Source organism: Sebastes umbrosus, chromosome 16, assembly GCF_015220745.1.
Source record: "Sebastes umbrosus isolate fSebUmb1 chromosome 16, fSebUmb1.pri, whole genome shotgun sequence".
NCBI lineage: Eukaryota > Metazoa > Chordata > Actinopteri > Perciformes > Sebastidae > Sebastes > Sebastes umbrosus.
Window position 1 is genome coordinate 17,703,330 of NC_051284.1, and position 25,891 is coordinate 17,729,220.

Genomic DNA, 25,891 nt, shown 5'->3' on the forward strand with positions numbered 1-25,891 from the left:
TAGATAAAAACGTTAGAATAAAATAAGAATAAAAACAAAATTGAAATTCTACCAATATACAATATACAAAATAAGCTATAAACAAAAATAAACATGATATAAACAGATAGTGCAAATATTGCAGGTGTGCAAACAAGAAATGATTGGTCAATATTTTACTGTCATTTGAAATAAAATTTATAGCTCGACCACCAATCACAGAACTGAAAGCATGACATGTTTTCTTTTGCTATTAAGTCGCTGAAATGTATGTTAAAAATTAATAGAAAGGCTAAAAAAACTGTATAGAGCTTTAACTCAGTCCTTGCATTCCCTGTCTTGTTTTGTATATTTTTCCTTGTGCTATAATAACAAATAAATAAATAAATCTAATATTTTCTTCCTATCAACTGCAGAAGCAAAATACTGATTGGACAAAAGGGGTTTATTAATTTAACCCTTCACATTCCAACACAAACCAAGGGTTTATTAACTCAAAAACATTTTATTCATGTTGATTGTCAAATTGAGTCAGTCCTTGTTATACGTTCTATCCCACATTTTAAGCTGTAATCATTTTAAAATAAAAATTGTATGTCTTTATTAATAAATATGTTCTTGTCATTAACATTAACAGCATACATTTATATGTTTATTTTAAGCTATGTGAGTTGCCTACAGGTACGTACAGTAGAAACACCTGATTTCCATGTAAAGGTGTCTGACTATCCAGCAGTTGTCTGTCTTTACAACCTCAGTACCTTTTATGAGAAGAAGAAACCCAGCCGGGCTGAGGGAACCAGAAGTGAACATAAAGTTGAGTGATGCTTTTAGAGGCAGATATGCACTGCCTATAGGGGGTCCCTGTCCTGTCCTCTTCTTTATGGCACACAAAACGATAAGAGGAGAGAAAGTGAAAGGGTGAAGAACCTGCCACCACCTCAGAGAATGCATCTTATATTAAGAGGTATGTATTGCGCCCGTTTCCTAATACACAGATCTTTCAGTACACAGACTTCGTAGCTGTCTATCAGCACTCGCCTGCAGAGAGATGAACCAAAAGCAGACCTCAGGTGAAAGCTATCGCGACATATGAATGAACTGACGGTGTAATGATTCCCAAACCTGACCCACTCCAGTTCTGTTACTGAGGAGACCTCCCCCCATATAGAATAAAAATAAGCGCTTCTATGTTTGTTCTGCACAGTCATGCACCGCTCACGCAGTTAGAGAGATATGGTATGTGGGGGTTAAATACCACTAAAGTGTTGCTTGATTTGTTACCCTTAAACCTCTAACCCTCAGCCGGCTCCCATCTAGGCCTTGATCCCTCCATGAGGAGGCCAGTGGGTCACCGCGGGGTCGCCAGGCGGCCATGGCTTCCTCTGTCAGGCCCCCCCTGCTCCATGTGGTACAAAACAACTGTCCCCATGTGTCCAGTTAAACTCGGCCCTATTGCCTGGCCGTGGAATGCTTAGACATCAGTTTATGGCTCCTGTTGGACACAAAAACAGAGCTATTTTACTCGGGGAGGGAAAATTCTCTATTGAGTAGAAGAAAAAAAATGGAAAACAGCAGATTCAGTTCCTCTCAAGTTTCAAGCCTTCCTGCCATTGTTTTCCAAGATGGCTGTCGCACAAAAGAGGAGCCAGGGTCAACTCCTATAAATTAGGTTCTGCACACAATGCAAACTAAATACAGCTTTTTTTAAATCGACTTCAAAGGCGACGGCTGACACCGGCGTCAGCTGACGGTATTTCCATGATGTGAGTGCAAATATAGAAAAAAAAAAGTGATGATTTTAAGAGCCAGACATCTTTATTTTGTGTTTTCCTTGCCCTCGTGTCCCACCTCTTTTTAGATTCATTGTTCTTGTCACAACAATGGGGCACTCGAGTGCTCTCCAAATAAGGCCAGTTTGGAGAGGTCGTTTCCTGGGGCCAGGAACACCAGGGTTGTGGAGAAACTTGATCCTCAACAAGAGGCATCCACTAACAACAAGACTCAACATACAGTATAGAACAAACTTGCAGTAATATATGAGGATTACAGATAATCAATTTTGTGTGAAGGAGAAAAAATTGACAGCATATTATGAATCATATTACAATATTGCCAAGAAAACTACACGCAGATCTATTTAGTTACACATTTTATTCAGTGTTGTAATATTGGTTACAATTGTTAAATCTGTGACTCCCATGTGTCAGATTAGTTTGATGCAGTTCACATCATCCACTCTGTCTGGCCCAGGCCTGCAGGCTATTAGAAGTCCACTATCCACTCAGATGTACATCTTGGCCCAATCTCCTCCACATCCTGCTGTTTTATGCGTCTTCAGCCAAGCTGCTAGATAGACCACTGAGACACAGGGAATGAGAAAGAAGTACAGAACCAGAGACAGACTGAAGGGTAGGTTCTATCCCTCCAGCAGACCACCAAACGGACTTCCTCCACGCTCCTGTGTTATTTATGTGGAGAGAGCTCTGGCCTGTTTCTGCCCCAGGCAGCAGAGTGCTTTTAGTAGGGATCCTCTCAGCCTCCCTCAGCCAGCAAGACATCACAGGGTGGAAATAAATAAAAGTTCTCCTGGAAGAGTCAGAGCAGCCAGTTTGAAATTAAAAAAATGTTTTTTTTTTTAAAGAGGGCTTGAATAACAGCACTGGGAAAAAAGCAGCCTCTCCGCCCGCAGCTGAAGCAGATAGGAAGAGATTTTATTTTTAGGAGGCTCTGCCTGCTAATCAGAGGCTGTTATTTAAAAACAACAATGGATCATGAGAAAAATGGTCTGGGGGATTTTAAATGGCAAAGCAGTGGATGTTTGATTGACAGGATAGAGGGCAGATGGTATGTTTGAGGGAAACTGAACAACTATGACACATTACTGCTCTCAGAGGGGTGGTGGTGGGGGGGCTAGTTTAGTTTACTGATGTATGAGTCACTGGTAGTGCGGGACAAGCAGAGACACGGCCGAGAGCTTCAAAAAATCTGTACACCCTGCAAAAATCCCTCCTGACACTGATGTGACACGGGATCACATGCACCCAGGGTCCATTTCTGACGGCCCCTAAATGAGCAACTCAAGTCGCTTTTTGTTAAAAGGAGCAGCTTGACAGTGGAAACCGAAATATCTCAGATGGTATAACAGAAAGGTGTTGACTGGGCTTCCTGCTAATTGAGGTATTCCATTTAGAGCCAAGCTCCCATTTGTAAAAACAGTGGCGCTCGCCGTGTAACCCGCGCCTTCAAATAAATCCAGGAAGCATATTTGGAGTTCCTTCCAGTGAGACCTGATACACCACGTGTATGCAGCCATCGCCGAGGCCCGTGACGGCCTTGAGTTTAGCCAAGATGTCATCCATCAGCCACATTTTACAGCGGCTATTTTCGCTTGTCAGCTTTGATTCGTCCCTTGTTGTTTTAACATGTATTGTCATGGATAAAAAGGAGGAGGTGGATACCGCAGAGGAGCGAGGGGGAGTTTGGAGGGAAAAAAGGTCTGTGAGCGTGCGTTTGTGGTTGGAACCACAGGGGTGACAGCCTGCATGGAGGCGGCCTGCTCTAGCATCGGCCACCGGAAAGGTCAGCCCCCCCTGAGTGGCATTTGGACTGTGACAGAAGTGACCCAGAAACTGTGTCATCTTCTGTTCTCAGCGAGGGGTCCAGAGGAGGCCCAGTAACATCCACAGGTACAGATGCAGGCCAGCACGGCGATGGGCGGGGGTGAGGAGAACAGCAGGGTAGAGGAGAGGTAGAGGAGGAAGAGGTAGACGTATGAGTACTAGTGACATTCTGGAAGATTAGAGCTGGGTGGTAGGAAAATATGACTATGGAGGTAGTCGGGGAGGGAAAAAAGGTTAGTTGCAAGAGGCCGGAGACAAAATGTGATTGAGTCAAAACAAACCCTGGTTCACCCTTTCCCTTGTCCTTCATTTGTGAGCACCATTGCCTGATGAGAGCTGTCGCAAGCTTGTTATTATGAAATAAGTGCACTTAGGAGGAGGTGGGGCTACTGTACACAGGCAGCGGTGACCATGGAGATCACATCAACCACAGGTTTTGATTGGTGCTGAGAGCAAAGCTTGAATCCAGGGCATAATCAGAGCCTCTAATCCAGCTGATCTGGCCGTGCACACTCATTCAGAAAGTAGCCTTGCATTTGTCAAAACAAGCCTCACAATCATTTATCACACCGCAGTAAATCCTGGCGTACAGATGAGACGACTCCTGCATTATGCACAGCTTAATTTTGGAGATATTTGGAAGAGCACATGCGATTGGGTATTTTATTCAATTGTTGCCACTGGCAACCAAATATTTGTGTGCTGGGAAATTGTGGAGGGATGGAAGCAGCCGTTTAGCCGGAGGAGTCGAGAAAAAGGGAGAAGCAGAGAGGAAGACTGGACTAAACTTTTTTTTTTTTTTCTTCTTGTGATGCTTTACGAGTATTTTGTTGGGCCTTCACTGTGCTGAGCAATTAACTGTTTGGCTGAAAGCACGGTGCCAGCTCCAGTGCTCCTCAGCTCGAGAAATGTGGCCCATTTATCACTTTTACAACTCATTTTCACCCCCAAAACACTCCCCTCTTGGGCTGGATACAACCTCGCCGAAGCCATGTCCTTGAGTTCCTGGTGACAGGTAAATATACACTTCCATCCAAACACATGTCCCACATCGTCTATATTTGACTTATGGGAGGTCAGCGTGCGAGGGGATCGATGTTGCAGTTCATTTTTAGAGGCTTGATGATGTCATGTTGCGGTGTACTGTGGGTTATGGGTCCGTGAACCTGTTGCTGCAACAGTCACCCACAACTGTCTTGACTCAGAGGAGTGCAGTGAATTTTCACGCACACTTTGAGGTAAAACTTGAATGAGCCGAATCTTGCACACTGTAACTTCAGCACACATCACTCCCACTGACAACTTCCCCCAGTCCCACAGGGATCATCGTCAGGTCACACAAGAGGGAAGAATGAATGGAGCGATGTGATGTTGTCATTCAAATGCAATGGATCACTTGAACTCCATTGCCCTGTTGTAATGACCCTGTGTAAGGACCTGTAATGTGGTTTTCCCATTGGGTTTGAGAGAAACCCTACGCCGGGCCATTCAGGTGCGCAATAAAGTGCTTTTCACTTTCTGAGGACTTCCTGTCTCCAGTGGCGTTCTCCATTAACTCCTCACAGACAGACAAGAGCCTTTCTATTGGCCCAGACACTCTTTATCGCAGCAGTTATTCCCCCCAGGTACGGCGCTACCTGGCCAGCAGATAAGATAGGGAGCCGGCTGCCTGTCATTATTGGCAGATGAAGGCTATCTGAATATTGACAACAGTTTACACTCCTTGTTGAGGAACAAAGTTGGACTTGTGAGACGGTGGCACACAGGGCTTTTATTGTGGAGAGGAGATATGAAAGCCCAGGTTCCCTGTGGTCACACACCCAAATAGCCTTATGTCACAGCCCGCACCCCTCCTCCTCATCCTCCTCGTCCTCCTCCTCCTGCTCCTCTTCAGTTGGCTACTATTTATTCCCACCAGCTGTGATGTGCTAAAAAAGTTCTTGACACCAGCTATTGCTTTTCATCACTGCAGCTTCCGACTGCTAACAGGGAGCATGTTAGCTCTCTCATAGGCTGTGCACTGGAGGAAATGCTCACTTATAAAATAGGAACAAAGTTATCACAGAAAAATTGTAAGATATATAGGCTAAAATGCATTTCTTACGAATCCTCACAGCATCAGTCATTGAGGTGTTGTGCATAAAACACCGGAAGTGACAAAATAAAATGGATAGACTGACCAAAAAAAAAAAAGAAAAAAGCTGAGTTTCTCTTTAAACTTTAGACTTTCATGTGTTTACATATTTTTTTTGTTTTTGTAATCACATGAGAAATTTTCAGTCATTACACGTTTCATACATTTACTTTTTTGCTCTTGTGATATCAGTAGCCAAAAAGAATAAGTAAAAAGAAAATATGGTTGTGTTTTTTTATTTTACTTTATTTATTTAAAAAAAAAAAAAATAATAATAATAATAATTAAGCGACTAACTACTTTCTGTTTTCAGGTCACGTTGTTGTTGTTGGCAATTATAAAGTAATAACCCCCCGGAGTTGTCCAATTTGTCACCCGGAAATTAAATTTTGTCGATATATTGACCGTTTCCACATTTAGACAAATACTCGAATTAATTTTAATAGCTTTTAAAAAAAAGATTTCTACAGTATTTGTCTTTGTACTTCAATGACAATAAACGTTTATTTTAATTTACAAACGAAATTATAATAATTCGTTTTTATTTTACAGCTTAATGTAAAAAAAGAAAATATAGATAAATTCTAGGTAATAAAATAATACTAAATACTAACTATTCTTAGAATATATATTTTTAATAGGCTATAATTATTTAAAGCCAATTGTTGTTGTTCGTTTTATAGAATTAGGTTGTTATTCTAATCATTATTAAAGCTCCATAATGAAGTGGACCACCTCTGTGTCTCCTTGATATTTCCTCTGGAGGAAACTGGTGTGTAACTCCATCCCAGTGACACCACCAGTCTCCCTCTCCTCGTCCTCCCTCCCTCCTTCTTTCTCTCCCTCTATGCCATTACACTGTTTTGAAAAATAAGGAGAGGTTTTAACTGCCATCCTAGACGATAATGGTTACCGATTCTATACTTTCAGTCATAATCTTCAAGTGGGTCGTGATTAATGATGTCAGGGGTAAATTCAGGCCCCTGGCTGGATGACTTCAGCCCTGCTGCCCTGCTCTTCAAGCTCTCTCTCTCTGCTTCCTTTAAACACACACACACACATATATATATATATATATATAGTCTGCAGGGTCGTGCACACAGCAGCTCTTGCAGAGATGTTGCGGTTGCATGCTATGAATCGCTCATTTCTCTCTCTCTCTGTCTGTCACACTCTCAGGAAGGTGGAGCCATGCAGGCAACAAGTCCCCAGGTGCGAAGCATAATATTGACCTCTACAATCCATCTTTATTGATTTTACCATCAACGTGGCCGCCTAATACATGCATAAGGAGCTTTATACCTGTGAGTAAATATGAGATGAGAGTCTTTGGAGGTCACATTTAACTGCAGCAGGTCAGGGTCTTGGCTGGAGAGCTTTTTTTTGCATGATTTTTTTTTTTAGTGCAGGATGACCAGTTTTCTCCAGATTTAAAGCAGAAAATATGAATGAATATATTCTTCTTCTTCTTCTTCTTCTTCTTATTCTTCTTCTTCTTCTTCTTCTCTATGAACACATTTACTTTGGCTTTATACCTGTGAGTAAATATGAGATGAGAGTCTTTGGAGGTCACATTTAACTGCAGCAGGTCAGCAGGGTCTTATCATCTTAGATCTTAGAGGAGGGAAATGAATGGAGACCCTTTTTTGCATGATTTTGTTTTTGAGTGTAGGATTACCAGTTTTCTCTATATTTAAAGCAAGAAAATATGAATGGATATCTTCTTCTTCTTTCTTCTTCTTCTTCTTCTTCTTCTTCTTCTTCTTCTTCTTCTTCTTCTTCTTCTTCTTCTCTATAGACACATTTACTTTGGCCTCCAGAGCAGGTCAGGGTCTTATCATCTTAGAGCATGAAAATGGCTGGAGAGCCTTTTTTGCATGATTTTTTTTGAGTGCAGGATGACCAGTTTTCTCCAGATTTAAAGCAGATAAATATGAATGAATATCTTCTTCTTCTTCTTCTTCTTCTTCTTCTTCTTCTTCTTCTTCTTGTCCTTCTTGTTCTTCTCCTTCTCTATAAACACATTTACTTTGGCCTCCAGAAGGGGTCGCCATCATGTAATAACAGTGTGCCCATGGGTGTGGTGGGGAGGGGGTCTCCAGCTCTCTTTCTCTCTTTAAATACAAGGATCATTTATATTGGAGTTATTAATTGATAGATTTGAAACGTGCACTGTGCCTGTAAATGTGCACATTCATCAATAACTAGTAGGAATTTCATATTTTAGAAAATGCTCTCTGTCTCTCTTTCTCTCTCCCTGTCTGTCTGTCTCTCTCTGAGCTCTTCTGTTATTTACTGTTCTTGTGAAATGTCTCACTTTGCTGCCCTCGGCTACCCGCAAGATATTCCTATAACCTTTTTTTTAAACTCTCAAAATAATCAAAGGAAATTAAGAATAAAAAAAAAAAAAAAATGAACAACTCATAAATGAAAGGAATCGATATTTTTCACCGTTTGTTTGGATTTCCGCTTCTTTTAATGGAATAATGCCAGATTTATTTGTGAATCTTATGGAGCTCTCTCAAGCCATAAAACGTGATTATTTCAGTGGAGAAAGCGGTCAAATGTTGACAACCTTAGGGGCATTGTAACACAGAGAGGAGAAGGAGGCAACATAATGAGAAAAAAAGAGGAGACGACCAGGCCTGAGGCTCAGCCTAATTAAATCTTAACTGATTGAAATAAAGGTTTGAGTACCTCAAGGCTTCACTAAACTCTGGCTATTTCCCTTTTTATTGCGCTTTATTTATTCTGCACTCACATGCCCTCTTTTCCTCTGCTTCTTCTCAACTGTACATTTTCAATTTCTGCATCCCCTATAGCTACATTATTTGGCTAATTATAATTTTCACATCATTAAGATTTATTTTGGTGGGCTGAGTGTGTGTTTTGTGGAGGGTGTAGGGGGGGCTGTCAGTCACTTTTAAGAAGACAAGCATCGCTGAAGTGTGAACAAAATCGCCTCTAATTCAAGTAGTCGCGACCCAAGCGCAAAGAGACCCGTCTGAGAGCTTTATTTGGAATATTTCCCCTAAAACCACACTTTCATTTCTTCCAATCCGTCTGAAATATAGATTAATAATACTTTTTTTCCACTATTTGTCTTTTTTAAAATAACGCTGTATATATATATATATTTTTTAAAATATATATATAAAAAAAATAAAAAAATGTTTAATTTGAAGCGTATATTTCTGCATATAGGGTGAGTTGCCATAAAGTGGGATTCTGCCTAATGTGGGACACCTAAACTCCAGTGGGTGTAGGTCTTCCTCAAACAAATAAAAGTCAATAAAACTATTGATATTTAATGTCTTTCTAATATGCCTATAAATGCTTCAAAGCTAGTATATTTATTCTTTCTTTTTTTTATTATTATTTATAGTCTTGTTTGTTTGATGTTGTTTGATTCTCCATGTAACATCCACACATAGGTTTTGTAACAGCAATAACATTGTAAGTGGTAAAATTACTGAACATGGGATTGCACATTGAGTGTTTTTCTACATTCATTAAGGTGATTTTTAGGTCTTTTAACAGACTTTTCAGTGTCCCACATTTCGGATATGACTGTCCCACAACTTGGTATTAGAGTACTAATATGTCTACTATTTCTTTTATGGGTGTGATATCTGCATTTTCTTTTTTTGGTTTGATTATAGGACACATCCTGGGTTTGGATTTAATGTACATATCACAATATATTCCAGAAATAAAAAAAAAAGAAAAAAAAAATGTCCCACATTTGGCTAATTCACCCTATTTAGATCATATTCCAAAAATGTCAAGGCTCTTTTATTTCTAATATAAAAATCCTATAGTTTGCTATTTATCAAAATGCCATCGAATAAATAAGGAAAGTGCGCTTCGTCTGTGAAAAGGGCAGTGGAGAGAGCCATCGCGTTTCTTTCTTCCTCCATTGTCTGAGAAAATATACTATCATAAATGATAAATAGATAATGGAGCTGTCTCCTGCAGACACGTTCATCAGCGGTAAATGGGAGCTGGCGCGCAGCACCACAGAGAATTAAAGGCGAAAGAGTTTGTAACATTCCTGCAGGGGATCAGTTGTTGACAATTAAAGAACACACAGAGAGAGACACAGAGAGAGAGATAGAGGGGTCAAACATGCATTTACTGCCCATCTTTTGGGACTATTTTGTTTATTCCGGTGCAGTATCCTCTTACTAAAACCAACAAAACAAGACTATTTGTGTTTACTCTTAATTCTAAGGCTTTCTCTTCAAGGCCGGCTGGGATTTTTTGACACTGCATCAGGTGTTGCTGTCTTTTTCAGCATCAAGAAAAATAGTTATTTGTGTCTGAAATCACACTTTAACTCGCTATAAGGAGGTTGGTAACCTTTAGGTCTTGTGTGACTTTTGATTTATCATAAAAAAATCACACAAGATTTGAATTTATGTGGCTTCAAGTACCTTAAAGCTGCACTCTTGCTGTCCTATTTCCTCATTTAAATAGTAAATAGTGTGTTTTTTGGATTCAGCAAATTCCATGAAGAACAAATAAACTATGATTCCTTCATGCAATATACAACAAAAGAGAGAGAAACAAAAATTAAGGAAATACACTGCATCAGGTGTTGCTGCCATTTCAGCATCAAGAAAAATAGTATTTGTGTCTGAAATCACACTTTAACTGGCTATAAGGAGGTTGGTAACCTTTAAGTCTTATGTGTGACTTCTAGTTTGACTTTTGATTTATCATAAGAAAAAAAAATCACACAAGATGTGAATTTATGTGGCTTCAAGTACCTTAAAGCTGCACTCTTTCTGTCCTATTTCCTCATTTACGTAAATAGTGTGTTTTTAGGATGAAAAAATAAACTATGATTCCTTCAAGCAATGTACAACAAAAGAGAAAAAATAAATAAATAAGGAAATACACAATCTTGAAAAAGAAAAAAAAACATTCAGCAGTCTGAAATCTTATGAAGCTTTTTGCCTCTCCACTCGATTATCTTTTTCCGGAGTTTGGATTTAACGCACATCAAACCCTAACCCTTTTATTTTCTAAAAAGAAAAAAAAAGAAAGAGAGAGGAAAAAAAAAAAAGCAGCCCAGTCAGTCCCCCTCTTTTAAAAGAAAGCCTTTTTCAGTGGTGCTATAATAAACCATTTTCCCTGGGCTTTATTGATCAGTCACTCTGAGCTAATGTAATTATCCTCATCAATAGGGGGACTGCAGGGAGAATCATTATGCGGTTGACATTGATAAATGATCAGCCAAATGCGGCCCTTTTCTCCCAGGGACCCCCTCCTCTGACCCGCTCACACAGGGCCTACATAACGTAGTCATAGAAACACCTTATGGCAAGAGGAGAGAAAACTGCTGAAATGTTCAAAAAAAAAAAAAAAAAAAAGGAGGGCAGCACACACACACAGACACACACACACGCACACACACAGGCCTACATACACAAAACCTAAAAAAGTGTCCCCCAGAGCGAGCCATTTTGGAGAGAGCCAGCTGCAAAGCGAAGGACACTCAGTCCATTTTTATGACCACTATCCAAATCAGCAATTTGTAAAAGAAAAACTTTTCTTTAAAGCCAAGCAGATGCACTTGTGTATCTAAAAAAAATATATATACACATTTGCAGTCCTCTCTCTGTCTCTCAAGCTGTTGTTGTTTTATAATTTTATTCTCAGGTATTGTCTTATTTATTGTAGTATTTATATCAACTGTACTATTTATAGATTTTAAGGGCTGAGAGAGAGAGCAAAAGGGTAAAATGCATTTCATTGCATTTCACTGTACACTGTACTTTTAAATGCATATGACAAATAAACTTGAAACTTGAAGCTCTGCAGAGAGAAAAGCGCAATAACAGAAGCATTATTAACATGTTGCGTCTGTTGCGCGCACACACACACAGTTTACGCGCAGTGTTTCTAGTGCGTAAAAAACTGTGTGTGTGGACTTTTAATATTGTTGCACGGGCGTCTTTCACCGAGGACCGGGCTGCATTGTGTGCAGCAGTGCAGAGGGAATATATTCCTTATTTTATTTCGTGCAGCAGCAGCCCGGACTGGCTTTGACAGGGAGGAGATGAAGGGGAGGAGTTGTTTAGCTCGGCTGGATCATCCATCATCCCTGTCACACCGAATCGGCAAAAGGAAAGCAGCAGAGGCAATCTACCTTCTGTCTCATCGGGGAAGAGGAGAGGGGGGGAGGAAGAAGAGGAGGAGGAGGAGGAAGAGGAGGAGGGGGTAGGGAAGAAAAGAAAAAAAAACTATTAATATTAAAATCCTCTCCATCCACAGTAATCCTCACGTTTTCTCTCTTTTTCATCTGATAATCTCCACACAAAACGGAGGGCTTCTTCCTTCCGTTTTATCCACAGAATAATAGAGAGCCAGAAAAACAAAAAAGGACTTTTTTTTAAGGGTTTGAATAGTTGAGGGAAGAAGATGCATCATTAACTAGAAAAAAAAAACAGTAAATACATTTTTTTTTACCCCACAACCTGGTTAAGGCCTTAACATCTCCTCTATGTGTGAGTGAGTGTGTGAGCAGAGTTAAACAAACATGTCCGGAATTTCAATAAAACAAGCTGCGTATAACATTCAAACCAAAATGCTAAAATAACCTAAAGGAAATATTGTTGCAGCTGAGCGTCAAGTTGGCTAAACATAAAATAATTTTGAATTAAACATAAAATAAACTTTAAGATTTAAAAAAATGGCTTTCCATGCGTGGAAACTGTACTAGAAATATTTAGTGTGTGAAAGTGTATTATAAATATTATTATTGTAATTTTTCATCTATTATTATTATTGTGATTTTCATCTCTTTTTTGTTTCTTTTTTTTTTTAACAGGAATGTACAAAATCCAACAGTTAGGCTAAATAAATAAACACACGAACAGGCCTATATAGCTGCTGGGTAAACATAAATTAATAATAGTTTACGATAGTTTAGATGAATTGAAAATTAATTAAATTAAATTAATAAATAGCTAAATAAAGAATCAGGTCATTTTTTTAGCTATTTATTAATTTGCAATCAATCTAAATTGCAAATTAATAAATAGATAAATAAAGAATCGGATCATATATAGGCCAACGTCAGATTTGTTTGAAACAATTGCTAAAAAAAAAAAAAAACCTTCAGAAGGCCACATGAGAATAATAGCAATAAACATCTGAATGCATAAACGAAAAAAAACAGTTTAAATGCACTAAATACAAATAATAAAATATACATACATTATATTAATATTATTATTATTATAGTTTGTGCCACGAATTGTATTTGTTGATTCACACATGGGACAGCTGATATATCAGGGTTTGTAATAAAAAAAAATAAAGAAAAATAAATTAAAACTGGATAAAAAAAATATTGCAGGCCTTGAATCCGACACAGCAGACGTTTAAACTTCTGTGTGAAGGGCAGAACATATTTCAGCCGAAGTGATGTTGTCATTTCTGGTTTAAGGCTATGACTTGGATGGCCGCGGGCGAACACAGGCAAAGAGATAGAGAAGAGAGGAGATAGCCTATCAAAGCCCATCTGAGGACCGCTGGACGGCGGTGCCACTTCAGGCCGACAGGCGGCGCTGCAAAACGGCAGAAAGCAGCAGAGAGGGCCGGCATGGAGCTCACTGGAGGAGCTGAAGCTGTTACACTGGGGACAAATCCACCTCTATTGTTTGAACACCATAAGAGTGAAGGGTGAATCCATCTAAATTCACTTTTTAAAATTCCAAATCCACATTTTTACACAGGCAGAAATATCTAAAATATTATCTAATCTATGTTTTTATTAATTTGAATTTAATAGCACACTGTAATATTTTCAAGAAAATTAATTATAAAATAAATACCTCTTCAGAAACTGTAATTTATTTTTGTTTATTCTGCCATTTTTTTTTTTATGTTAAATAGCTGGAGGCTATAACCTTTTTTTTTTATTTACCACCACATCTGACAGTCAATCTTTTGGTTAAAACTCAGATGTGTTAGCGGTGAATCTGCTGTGTAATTTGCACCCTTAATTTGCATTTGACAGTTATTTATCATTTAGGGGACATATTTGTGTGCCTAAATAAATTGCCACGGCGAGACATATTTCAACCATAATTTGTTATTGTCATTATAAGAGGGCATTAAATAACCAAATGGTTAAAACAAGCTACTGCAAATAGATTGCTGGAAAAAAAGTGGGAGTTTTAACATTTACAAGAATAAAATAAAAAATAGGCAAAAATTAAAGGCAACAATGCATCCAAAACACCTGAATAATAATATTAAACAAATTAATCTTATCACTATTAAAATGGAAATGTGTTTGTAACACAGTTAATCACACAAAAACCTAACAAAAATCAAAAATGAAATATTTATTACAGCATTTGTGACTGAACACCTTTTAAACATTACGTCACAGTCCTCATACAAGTATTTAATGTATTTTTGACAAAGCTTAAGGGAGACGGCATCTTATCATCTAGTGAGGAACACGTGCTGAAAAAGGAAGGAATTCATGGACATACAATATCAATGCCACAGCAGATCTGAAACTAGCAAAAACATTCTTTTTCAATTGAGGTAAACACATAGAATATCTAACATGAAACAATTAATAGACTGAACTCTGTACGAAGTTTGTTACAATATTCTCTCAGCTTTTTCCCCCCCCCAAAAGCATTGAGTTCATAATTTAAGTTTTTTTTTCCTTTTTTTTTTTTTTTAGTTTTAGGTTTTTTGGTGCATCAACCATCAAATGCTTCTCCAGTGCCGCAGAATCAACGTTTGTGTCAGTATTGTCCTTATGGCAAGAGTGTTGATCCGCAGATAAAGAAGCGCCGTAGGATGTTGCTTTTCCACTATTAAGCTTCCTTCAATAGGCTCTTACCAATGAGAGTCCAGGGTACAAAAAAATAAAATAATATTAAAATAAAAATGTATAAAACCAACACAATCCAGTGCTTGGGCAATTCAAACAAAGAACTTTTTTTCCTTTAAAACCTACAGGGCAACATTCATTCATGAACCAAAAAAAAAAGAGGGGCATGACAAATGTTCAAACTGAATCTTCTGGAGAGATCCGGTGTCATTTAGCAGCCTTTTCCCATCATGCCCTGTTCTTATGGGGGACAGGACCTGATTGCCCTCTATGGTTTGAGATGTTCCATCTTCTTGTTTTTTTTTCTTTTATAGTGCTGTGCTGCGAGACAGTTTCTCCTCCAGGAAGGAGCACACACAGTGTGAGAGAGAAAAGGTTAACCTTTAATTCTAAAACTAGCTCAGGAAACATAAACCATGTGATCAACGAAAAATGCACAAGTTTTAACTTATTTATCTATACTTTTTATACTACAGTAGTTATAACTCTTGGAGTCCTTCTGTTGTTTCTTTTTTAAATCTTCCAGAGTGATTTTTATTTTAGAAGCGCGTCACATGAAAGTGTACTGAACATGTTTATGACGGTGTGTGAGTGCGAAAAAGTGTGTTTTGGAGTGTGTGCGCATGTGTCCGTTCTTTTGCACACGTCAAAACATCCTCTGTTGATCTTTACCAAAAGCCCAAGACTTTACAAAGTGTTCTTGTCAGCTTGGTCCTCCGTTTTGGATGAAAGTAACAAAATTGACAAGTCTAAAAAAAAAAAAAAAAAAAAAAAGAATTATCACAGCTCATCTGGAATTCTGTTTCTTTCGTGTCAAATTCTGGTCAAAAGGGTTCGCGTTTTTATTCTTAAAAATAGTCTCAAAATAGGATTTATTGTGGGCTGCTGCTTTCTTTTTTTCTTTTTTTTTTCTTGTAGTAGCTGCTGTTGTCGTGGTAGCAAAGTTCCCTTATACTATTGGGCATGGATGTCCAGGCCTTGTCCTCCAGTACTGGGGTCAATGGGAGTGAGCAAAGGGGGTCTCTGTGCAGACATGGTCATTCCTGGGTGCGACGAGGGTCCTCCATGCATCAGCATGGCGTGGTGGGGGTGGTGATGAGGGTGGTGGGCGTGGGGGTGGTCGGGCAGGTACGCGTGGAGAGGGGGTCCATGTCGGAGCTGGGAGGGGTGGGAGGTCATCTGATGAGAGGTGGTGTAAGTAGGTGGGGCCATGCTCATGCCCATAGGACCGCTCTGAGGTACGTACTCCCCCGGCATGCCTGGCAGACCTGAGAGAAAGACACAAAGAGAAAGAAATTAATTTACTTTTCCTTGACGTGCTCCTTCTCCCTTAATTCAATTTAAAACAACAAAGGGCTTAGCAGATTTTATGACACCGCGCTTGTGACTACGGTGCTTTTAGCTTCGACAAGTAAAGAGAGTCATTATAGCGCGGGGCTATTTTAGGCTATGGTGAGTGGTTTACAATGCCCAATAGCGTTGTGGTCAGGTCTCAGGTTGGAAAGTGATCCTCAGTCATCCACAGACACTGCAGTCCTGGAGGACGTGAGGAAAACCAACCAAGCTGTATTGATGTGGAGAAGTGCTAATACTTTTACAAGTGGAACAGCCAATTCCCCAGCCGACTCGAGCGACAAACCCAACAGGCTTTCTCTCATGGGGGACGAGCCTCTGTGTGTGAACATATTTGATTTAGAATCCCTTAAAGAAGTTATTAAATAATTTAGTTAGCTGTATCACCAAGATGGGGAGCATTAAAAGGCTCGGTTCCACCCTAAATGAGAGCATTTTAAGCAAAACAAAGTGCTGCTCTTAAAATGCATGGAGTCGGAAGTAGAAGCAAAGATAAAAGGAAGTTAAAAGAAAGGGAAAAAACAGGTGGGGTATATTGATGTCCCTTTAAGATGGACTCTTCATATGTGTGGAGACCTCAGCATGCTGGCACCTCTCACACTGTGACAGGACCCAGGACACAGAGCTGGCTCAGCAGTGCCACTGTTTGGCTTTTCACACGGCTGTTTGTTGTAATCAGAAACAAAAAAAAGTAAGATGTGTGTGGGGGGTTGCTCCTGGAGCCTGGGACTGGAGTATGGGAACATGGCTGGTCTAAAGGCCTGGACCTTGGGGAAAGGCTAGTGAGAGCAGGGGTCCCTGCTGGAGCCAGGGGGGCCTGGTTCTGGGATTGGGTCTGGGCCGACCTGCTTTGTAATGTGAACCCCTGGGGGATTAGAAGCTGTAATAGGAGGGGAGAGGTCGCTGCAAGGTCACTAGGCATGCTCACTCTCTGCATTCCTCCACCTTAGTACACTGCAATTAAGAAATTACACTGGAGGGCCCCGGTGAGGGGAAGAGGAGGAGGACGGAGAGGAGAGAGAGAGAGGGGGAAAAAAAGGGACAGCAAAGGCCAAGATTAATGACCAGTCTCATTGGTTGAAAGCTGTGCCGTTTTCTAATACTCCCCTTTCCATGTCAGTTCATTTGAAATGCACATGTTTGTCAGAGCAGGTCTCTTAAAACCTCACTACCGGGGTCATAAAATAAATAAATCATGCAGGGTGTTGGGGTATGATGGGTGCCCTCACCTCCATATAACCTAGAGCAGCTCCTGTTAAAAGGCCCAGCAGATGTTTTTGACACTGTAAGCTGGTAATCTCCAGTCTTGTAAGCTGCAGTCATTCTGTTAAGTAGATCTGAGACCCCCCTCCTTTATTAACAAGAGTGGTAAAACCATCTGAAGACAATAACCGAGGACAGACTGGGCCTCTCTCTCTCTCTCTCTCTCTCTCTCTCTCCATCTCTCTCCATCTCTGCATGCCTGCCTCCCTGTGCACTTCTGTTATGGCACAGCGGTCCTGCTCAATGGCTGGCCATAATTAAGTACCAAATATACCATATTGTGTGGCTGTGTAATCAAATCAAGAGAGGATAATATTCCTCTGTATTAAGCTATTAATGTAATTGGTCATGAAGCATAAAGTATGTTACGTAATTAAATAGTCTCAAAATTATATAGCCCTATATTAAGAATTAGCCAACCTGAGCAAATGTTGTCTCTGTGTGGCTGTTTTAGGGAACATTGCTTCCGGATTTTTTTTTTCCCGCCGCCATTAGCAAAGACGGGAGGGGATGAGAGAAAACGAGCGAGAGACAGAGAGAGACAGAGGAAGAGAGAGAGAGAGAGAGAGAGAGGAAGCAAAGACTAGAGGGGTGAAATGATCTCTGTCGGCAGAATTGCCGCTGTGACCCTTTGGAAAATCCAGTCTCCATTTACATATAAAGGGTTCTTTTAATCAAGGTAAGTGTTATTATATTGTGCCTCATTGGGCAAAGGGAGTTTAGGTGTTAAAATAAAATCTCTTCTGCCCTGCCGCCTTTGGGATGTGATATGTCTTGATTTTTCAAATGTCAGCACTGTGGCACTAGCGGGAGGCGGAATGGCCAGCTTAATCAGGCTGCCGCCATTTAGCTGTGTGTGTGTGTGTGTGTGTGTGTGTGAGAGAGAGACAGAAAGACAGCGACTCACTGTATCTGTGAAAGAGATCCCCTCCTTTTAGATGCAGTCATGCTTGTGTCTACAACCTTATAAATTTATCTCAATGTCTCCCCGCTCTTGTCTGCGAGTCTCAGGTCAGGCTAGTCGCCGGCCCCCGCCCCCCCTTAAATCGTCTCCCTCCAGTAAAAAATAATCAAAACACACAGCCCCCCCCGTCCCCCACACACACTCATTCCTCCCTTTACACAGCTCAAACCAAACCCCCAGTGAAGGATCGGCCATGTCACCCACGGCCCGTATATCTCGCTCGGGGACCGTAATGTACTGCGGTGTTCCCGTCTTTGCATATAAGATAATTTGGGCATCAATCCTTCCCCAGACAGATTTATGTCACTCGGAGGACAGTTTCACTTCTCCTTCTTTATCGCTTCACTGGAGCCTGCTTAATTTCTCCCCGTCAGCCCCTTCCCCAGGAGATGTTATTTTTTCCCTAAATGTCCAACATTTGCATTGGCTGTCCGGGATGGGGAGAGCGATGGCGCTGTTGTGATAAATAAATTTGCCATGCCAGGTTGTTTCTTCCCCTCCTTCTTCTTGTTGTTGTTCCTGTTGTCTGGCGCCACAAGTCGACGGGTCCTCTCTGTCCCAGGACGGTTCCCCCCTTTTTCCCAAGTCTTTAATTCATCCTTGGCTACTGCCTCCCCCCCTCTCCCTTCTACCCCTTAAAGCATCTCGCTAAAAACAGCCATGCATCCTGGCTCCTAGTTGTTGATGCTATAGGGAGCAGGGGGCTGTAAAATTACAGCCAGGGTGTAAGAAGGGGTGGTGAAATGGAAGAGAATTGTGGGTGAAGAAACATAAAAACCCACAGCACCAAAGTGTAAAAAGAAGACAAGGAAAAGAGCCCAGTACTTACTTCCCCCTTTTTCTTTGCGTTTTGCTTTACAAGATGGAGGTTACATGTAGTGCCATTGCCCATCCATGCCCATATTCATCCCCATTCCACTCATAGGCCCTAGAAAGAGAAGATAAACGCCAGAAACAAAGGGTCAGCAGGAGAATCACAGAGAGGTCAGAGGAGAACCGCTGATAGAGAGGATGAGGTTAGCGTTAGATGGATTAAAGGAAGGGGGAAGTGAAAGATGTAAAGTTTTTATTTTGCATGGCATCCCACAAACCCCTTTGTTATGATCATTCGTGAAGGATTTTCCCAGATGTGTTAGATTAGAGAGAAAAAAGAACAAGCAAGACAGTCTGGGGAACGGAGAGGGGGGGGGGGTTTAAAGAGAACTGTGGTTGTGTAGCACTTGTTAGTATTAGGTTTACGTGGTTGACTCGGGGACCTGCTCCGTGCTGAGGTGACTAAATCTCATGCTACAGACAAGAGGATCAGTGTTGATCAGCTGTGCGATAACTGGAGGGGTGAAACTGGTGTCTGGTAGAGCAGGCATGACGGAGGGAAGACGGATGAAGGCGGAGAGGTTGGACGGGCTTACCGGCCGGTCGGATCCCCATGTGTTGCTGACCATCCAGCACGAAGCTGCCCATCGGCTGGCCCTCTGGACTGTATGCTGCTCCTTGGCTCACTGAAGGATCAAGAAGAAAACCTGATTGTAGTCAAAACGTGGACATGAAAAAGGGAGGAGGGGGGGAGGGAGGAAGGAGAAGAAGAAGAGAAAACACACCAGACAATCAGCAATTGTCCCAGATCCAGCCCAAACATACTGAAAGACATTGTGCTCATGTTTGTGGACCGCATTGACTGACGCGTGGCATGCGAACACGCATACAGTAGGCCCCCATGCATGCAAGCACGCACACACACAGGCGCTCACAAACACACACCAGTGTCATTCAAAACCACACTCACAGGAGATACATTGTTCTCTAAGAAGAAGAAAGCATGCAGTTTGACAGGATGAGAAGAATGTCGGCCATGGGGCACTTCGCCCAGTCACTGCTCATCTACTCTTAAACATAACATACAACTCTAATTGAATATTCTGAATGATTCACCTGATTATCTGTCATGATACAGTAGCAATCAATTTGCTCAGTTGTATCTTGTTTTGCCTACTATTAGCCCTAATGAAGGAGACTGTAGAAAACAGTGCTATAACAGTATTATCTTGGTTAATCTGTAATTCGTAAAGATTAGGGGGGGAGCTGTTAGTCATGCTGTTTTTGTAGAGATTGTTGATTGGCACACATCGGTCGCATGCTGACAAATATTCAACACAAAGAGCGCAGCGATTGAAGAAAGAGTCACCCAAATTCGCGAGTGCATCTCATTTCTTAATCACGGCTCATGTTCGTTTTGAACAACCTCCGCCCCGGTGTGTGGGGACCTTTTTTTTTTAAGACGGGGAGCTCGCTAATCAACAAAAACAGCTTTTCCCTCCCTGAGACAAATTACTCGGCTTCTTTTTGGTAATGCCAAAGTCAATGAAGCTTAGTGCGACTGAATCATTCCACAGGATCACACGGGAGTGGCGTGTTTACTACTCGGTTAGTGCTTTTTTGTAATCTGAGCACAATGGGATACGTGAAATACACGTTATCAATTAACAATATGAAGCTTTCCATAATCTGTTTTTAAAGAAAATCTCTGCGTTGGCGTTAAATCAAAAACATCAGATCTGATTTAATCAGTATTAAACTCCCTCCTAAGGGCAGTTTTCATGACATTAACTGATTCTGTTAAAGTGGAAATTTGACTAAGCAGCTATGTAGCAGTTTTGATATTTGAAATGTGCTGAATGACTACTTAATGTCAAAATCCAGAACAGTGATTCTTGAGGGAATAAAATAAAAATGCAACAGAAAAAGTGAGGGGAATCCCCCCCTAACCCTGCACTGGAAAAAAAAAAAAAAAAAAAAGGAGATAACTCATAAATTGCTGCTAGCATTTCTGGCACTCCTCTTGTGTCCAATTAGTAATTCACAAAGAGAGTGCTAATATACCTCTCCCTCCACTTAGACTGGGAAATCTCCAATTAGAGTCAATCAGCAAACGGCCCGCATCTCATACAGAAAATGGAAGAGGGGATGAAGGGAGGGAGAGGAACAGGAGTGAGTAGAAGGGATTTTGGTGGGATGGGTGGGGGGGGAGAAGATGTAGGGTGTCCCTTTAAAAAAATGTGGGCTCCAGGCATGATGAGCATGCCAGTAAAGGATTTGGAAAGGGGTGTCTTCATGCTGGGGAAAGAAAAGAGAGAGAAGCTGCTGTACGTTGGCTGTTTTTTTTTTTTTTTTTTTTTACCTGCTCGATTTGACTGGTCAATCATGGGCTGTACTATTCTTCTCCTGGCGTTAATGAACCTGGCAGAGAGGAGAAAGAGGAGAAAAACAAACTTTAAATCACCCTGCATTCACACACGGAGAGATTCATCACAAGCCACCACAAAGACAAAACAGTTTTGCATGACTTAATGGCAACATTAGCCACCGAGTCCTTGAGAAAAGGCGCTCACAACAAAACAGCAACAAACAAAAGGGCAATTGTGTGCTGACTTGGGAACCCAGCGAGGGATACTTTTAATGTTCCTTATGATCTATTCCCCCCTCTTTTAATAAAGCTTTTGATTACGTTTGGTTGCTATGGGCACCGGGGAGACATTCCTCAAGTATTAAGTGCAGCTTGGGCACAGAAGAACCCTCGCCGTGGCACATCCCTCTCTCTTCCTGCAGCCAGTTGTTGCACACAGCAACTTTATACAATGTGTACAGTATCCTGTCTACGGCTCCTTCTCCAAAACAACGTTATTCCTGGAGTGTTATCACCCGTTGGACTTTCAAAGTGAGCTTTACGTTAGCAAAGTGCAGGACACAAATGGTTCCTTTCATTACTCCCCCCCCACCTCCACCTCCACCCTTCCCCTCTGTGGGACCCCCACTCTGGCTGCATTGTAGGGGGTTCTGCTCCCCTTCCAGCTGTCTAGAAATGAGGACCAGGCATGGGCCACTCCGTGCTTTCACAAGGTATTGTTATGTCAGCGAGCCCATCAATTAGGCTGTCTGAAGTTTTATCACCACCACAGCAGCGAATAAGTGCAGCTCCACAAAGCCTCCCCAGCCTGCCTTGCTCCTGTGGCTTTTCCAGTGTGGAGCCGGAGGTCATCTGGAGGTGACTGCCAGCCAGGGGCAACCTTTTTAACTTTGGAATGGAGACGCCTTGGGCTGTGTCGGACGCAAGCTGGCCACTCAGGCCGAGCAAGCTCTCCACCTTTCTTCCCTCTCCGTCTTTGTCTCATTCACTTTCACATACTAAAACAAAAAACGCGAGCGTGGACTGAGCGCTACAGGTACCACCATGTGGTTGATATTAAAGAGGGGTTTCAAATCACGTTGGAGCTGTCCAGCATGGAGTCCTTTGCTGGTTCCAAAAAAGCAGAGGAGAGAGAAAAAAAAGGCCCCCACAGGCCACCGCCCTCCTCTAACGTACGGGCCACGGCACCATCAGTACGGTAAAGAACTGGTCATTAGAAGGAAGGGAGAGCTGGAACCAATTTGGGCTCCTAATCCCCCATGAAGCCCTGATACCTGCCCTTACCTTCTCCAATGAACTTAAACGCCTGTAATCTGCCCGGCTCAAAGTGACATGGTTAAACGTACAAAATGCACGGTTGGGAAAAGAGAGACGTGGTGCTCATTTGCCAGGGGGCATCCAGAGTGCAGGTACGCAGGGGTGCCGCCGGGCCCCTGAGAGAAAAAGATGAAACGCATCCATATGAGAACGAGAAGTGGAGGAAGGGAAGTGGGGAGTTGGATTGGAAATTATATGATTGTAATGCATGACTTGTGATTTAAGGGAGGAATGAGGATTAAGGTTTATTAACTGTGAAAGTATTTTTTTTTTTTGATAGAACAAAGGGGACAAAGTATTCTTAGATAGCTATGCTGTCAGAAATGCCTGCAGTGCTTACGGCAGAAAGACGCTTCCAGCATCAAAACCAGCTGAGCAAGTAAACAGTAAGACATTCCTGGTATCACACTCCCTTCTTTAAGCTCAGAGTGCAAGGCCTGCTAAAATATATGTCCTGCTTTCTTGCTTGCTAGACGCACCAAGGGGCTCAAAATCACAACCACGTGCATTCTTACCTATTCTGGGACATAACCATAAACACATAATATCAGGAATGTTCTTGCCAGGTGCTAAATTTGCCCATACGGTTTCCAGTGACTGTAGAGGAAGTACTGGAGAGTATGCTGCAGGATCAAAGTGTCTGTCTAGATGTTCCTTTAAAAAAACAGTGTTCTTCCTCTTGTGTTTTTCCTATCCGGGTGTTTGCTCTCATTGACAAAACTCAAAGCTCATTGTCGTGTACACAAACATATTTCAATATTTTCCCTCCAAGCTGCTTTCTGAGATGGACCTGCTTCTTGTCAACATTCCCTGTTGGCCAACCACCATATCACCCACACACACACACACACACACACATAAAGGCTCTGTTTTTGTACGCTAAACAAGTTGCCACAGTAACGGGGAGGCAATGCGGTGCACTGGAGGGAGTGGGGAGGGGTGACCAAGGGCCCCTCTCGTGGCCTTAGAGCACCTTTTATCAGTCTGAGTAAAGCCAATTGAGATTATCAGAGCCAGGCCTGATAACACTGTTTTCCCTCGACCCGTGAGCTGCTAATGGTGTGTGCTTAGAACAACACCACCGGGAATCCTCCAGAGATGAAGTCAAACTGGGACGGACGGATAGATGGACGGACCCGAGGCCCTGAGAGAGACACAGAGGTTGACCACAGGGGACTCCGAATTCCCAACCACTCGCTAAAACACAACGTGCGCGCGCTGTAAATCTACACATCGACACTGTGGACATGACCACAGCCACCGCCAGTGTGTCTGTAGACTAACCAGAACACAGGAGGCTCACAGGGGACACTAGCTAAAAAACCTCCAACCCAAAGCCCCATGTTTTATTATCTACATCTGGTGGTCTAGCTTATTATGGCCTGCCTCTGCTCAATGTTAGAGCACAGAAAACGCCAACACACACACATGCACACAGAGTGCCTCTCAGCATGGGAACTCCATGCTGTCTTCAAACAAATAATTAAAGGCAAGGTTAGGAGGTCGTGTGGAGGTCATTCCTCGGGATACAGCTCAGAATGTGTACATTACTCCGGGAGAAAGCGGGCTGGCGGGGGCAGCGGCCCACTCGCTGTTTAACGTGGGCAACCGGTCTCTTCTTGGCCAATAACACATTTTCAAGTCGCGTATCAAAAACTGCTCTTGCGGTGCTAAGAATGCGTTGGAGCGTGCGTGTGAATATGTATGCACAATGTCAGCCAATATGTGTGTATGTGCACATCGGCGCATTCTTCACACGCTACTGCCAATTGGCCTACGGTAGCACTTCGCGCTGACATTGCGTTGCGTTGAACAACACGTGTGTACAAACACATGCAGATACACCGTCCATGACGGTATAGAGTGCTAAGTTTACTAGCGCTCTGAGTGGTGTGGCTGTGCAGGTCGAAGAGGGAAATAACAGGCAGATATGAATGATGGAGCCAGGGCAGCAGGAGTCCACTTGACACGGGGTCTCCGCCAGGCTGGATCAACACAGCATCCCTGGTTACTAATATCTGCTCACATACGCAGGGGTGTGTGTGAGCTTAGGTGTTAAATAGCCTGGCTAACATACAATGTTATGCTATACCCAGTGTGTGTGTGTGTGTGTGTGTGAGTGCAAGGGGGGTCAGAGACAGAAGAAGAGACTTAATAGGGAAGTTACATAATCCTAAAACACACCATGTGCCTCTATTTTATGAAGTAGAGTCCTTTAACTTTATGACCCTTTAATGCGACAAACCAAGTGCATCATCACCATAAAAGAAAGTTGACAAATACTACGGAAGGTTACTGGAAGTTTGCAGATGAAAATACAGCAAAACCAGTCCGTCTGACTCAGTGCTTGGGGAGTTTTTTTTTCTTCTTGCTTCCTCATCTCAATCTGTCAGAAAGGCCTTGTTTCTGGTTAACTGACTCGCAGCCACACCTGGTAACTCGCTCCTGTTGTCAGCATTCCTTCCCTGAGAAATCGGCATGCCAAACCACCCTACCCTGGAGCACAGCCAAGAGAGAGAGCGAGCGAGAGAGTCGAGAGAGAGAGAGAGAGAGGAAGAGAGAGAGAGAGAGAGAGAGAGTGGGAGAGAGCCAATTGCTTTGGAGATCGGAGGGAACCCGGCCAATCAGGAGTAGGGTCACTCGTTTGACGAGTTCGTGATGAAAGAAAGAAACCGAGCCAGAGCCAGGAGAGGGAAACAGAGAAATACTAAACATGAATTCTCCGAAGAAACGAGCGCCGGGCTGCTCCGAATGTAGCCCGCACGAGCGAGGCGGCTTCGAAACTGTGACGCAGAAATCGTCGACAGTTTATTGCCTTCACGGCTGACCTGCACATGCCCGTTTTGAGAGCTCATGTGCCAGCAGGGACATGGGGGCAAGTTTCCGTTTGTCAGTCAAATTCCTGGGCCCCTGTCTGTCTCTTTGCAGGAAGATTAGATGCAACACAATCTGAACGAGAACGTGCTGAACTCAATCCCCGATCGCTGCTTGCAAACATGACTGTCCTCTGGTTCCTATTAGAGCTCATTGCTTCCATACTTGCTGCTTCAGACAGAAATAAAGATTCCAAACCCCCAGCGATTGAGTCACAACTCACTGGAATCAAAGGAGGAAGGCTTTAGTTTGATCCAAACCCCTCCACCACCACCACCAAAAAAAAAAGAAAGACAGGCAGAAAGGAGTGAAACACTCAGTGTCCTTTTACCAG

General features: G+C 42.1%; 1 protein-coding gene across 9 annotated transcripts in view; it reads right to left on the minus strand.

Annotated features, from left to right (window-relative positions):
• Window positions 1–14,080: 14,080 nt before the first annotated feature.
• Window positions 14,081–25,891, minus strand: part of meis2a (Meis homeobox 2a) — a 201,334-nt gene continuing 189,523 nt past the window's right edge. For 4 of the 9 annotated variants that reach the window (XM_037796591.1, XM_037796588.1, XM_037796587.1 and 1 more), the window contains 3 exons: window positions 21,361–21,419; window positions 19,595–19,705; window positions 14,081–15,873 (listed from right to left, as the gene is read on the minus strand). In XM_037796591.1, coding sequence (XP_037652519.1) covers window positions 15,560–15,873; window positions 19,595–19,705; window positions 21,361–21,419 — 484 coding nt within the window. In that variant the 3' untranslated portion in view covers window positions 14,081–15,559. Of the gene's footprint in view, window positions 15,874–19,014; window positions 19,114–19,594; window positions 19,706–21,360; window positions 21,420–25,891 lie in introns of all 9 variants that reach the window. The other 5 variants (XM_037796592.1, XM_037796594.1, XM_037796595.1 and 2 more) reach the window with 3 other exon arrangements.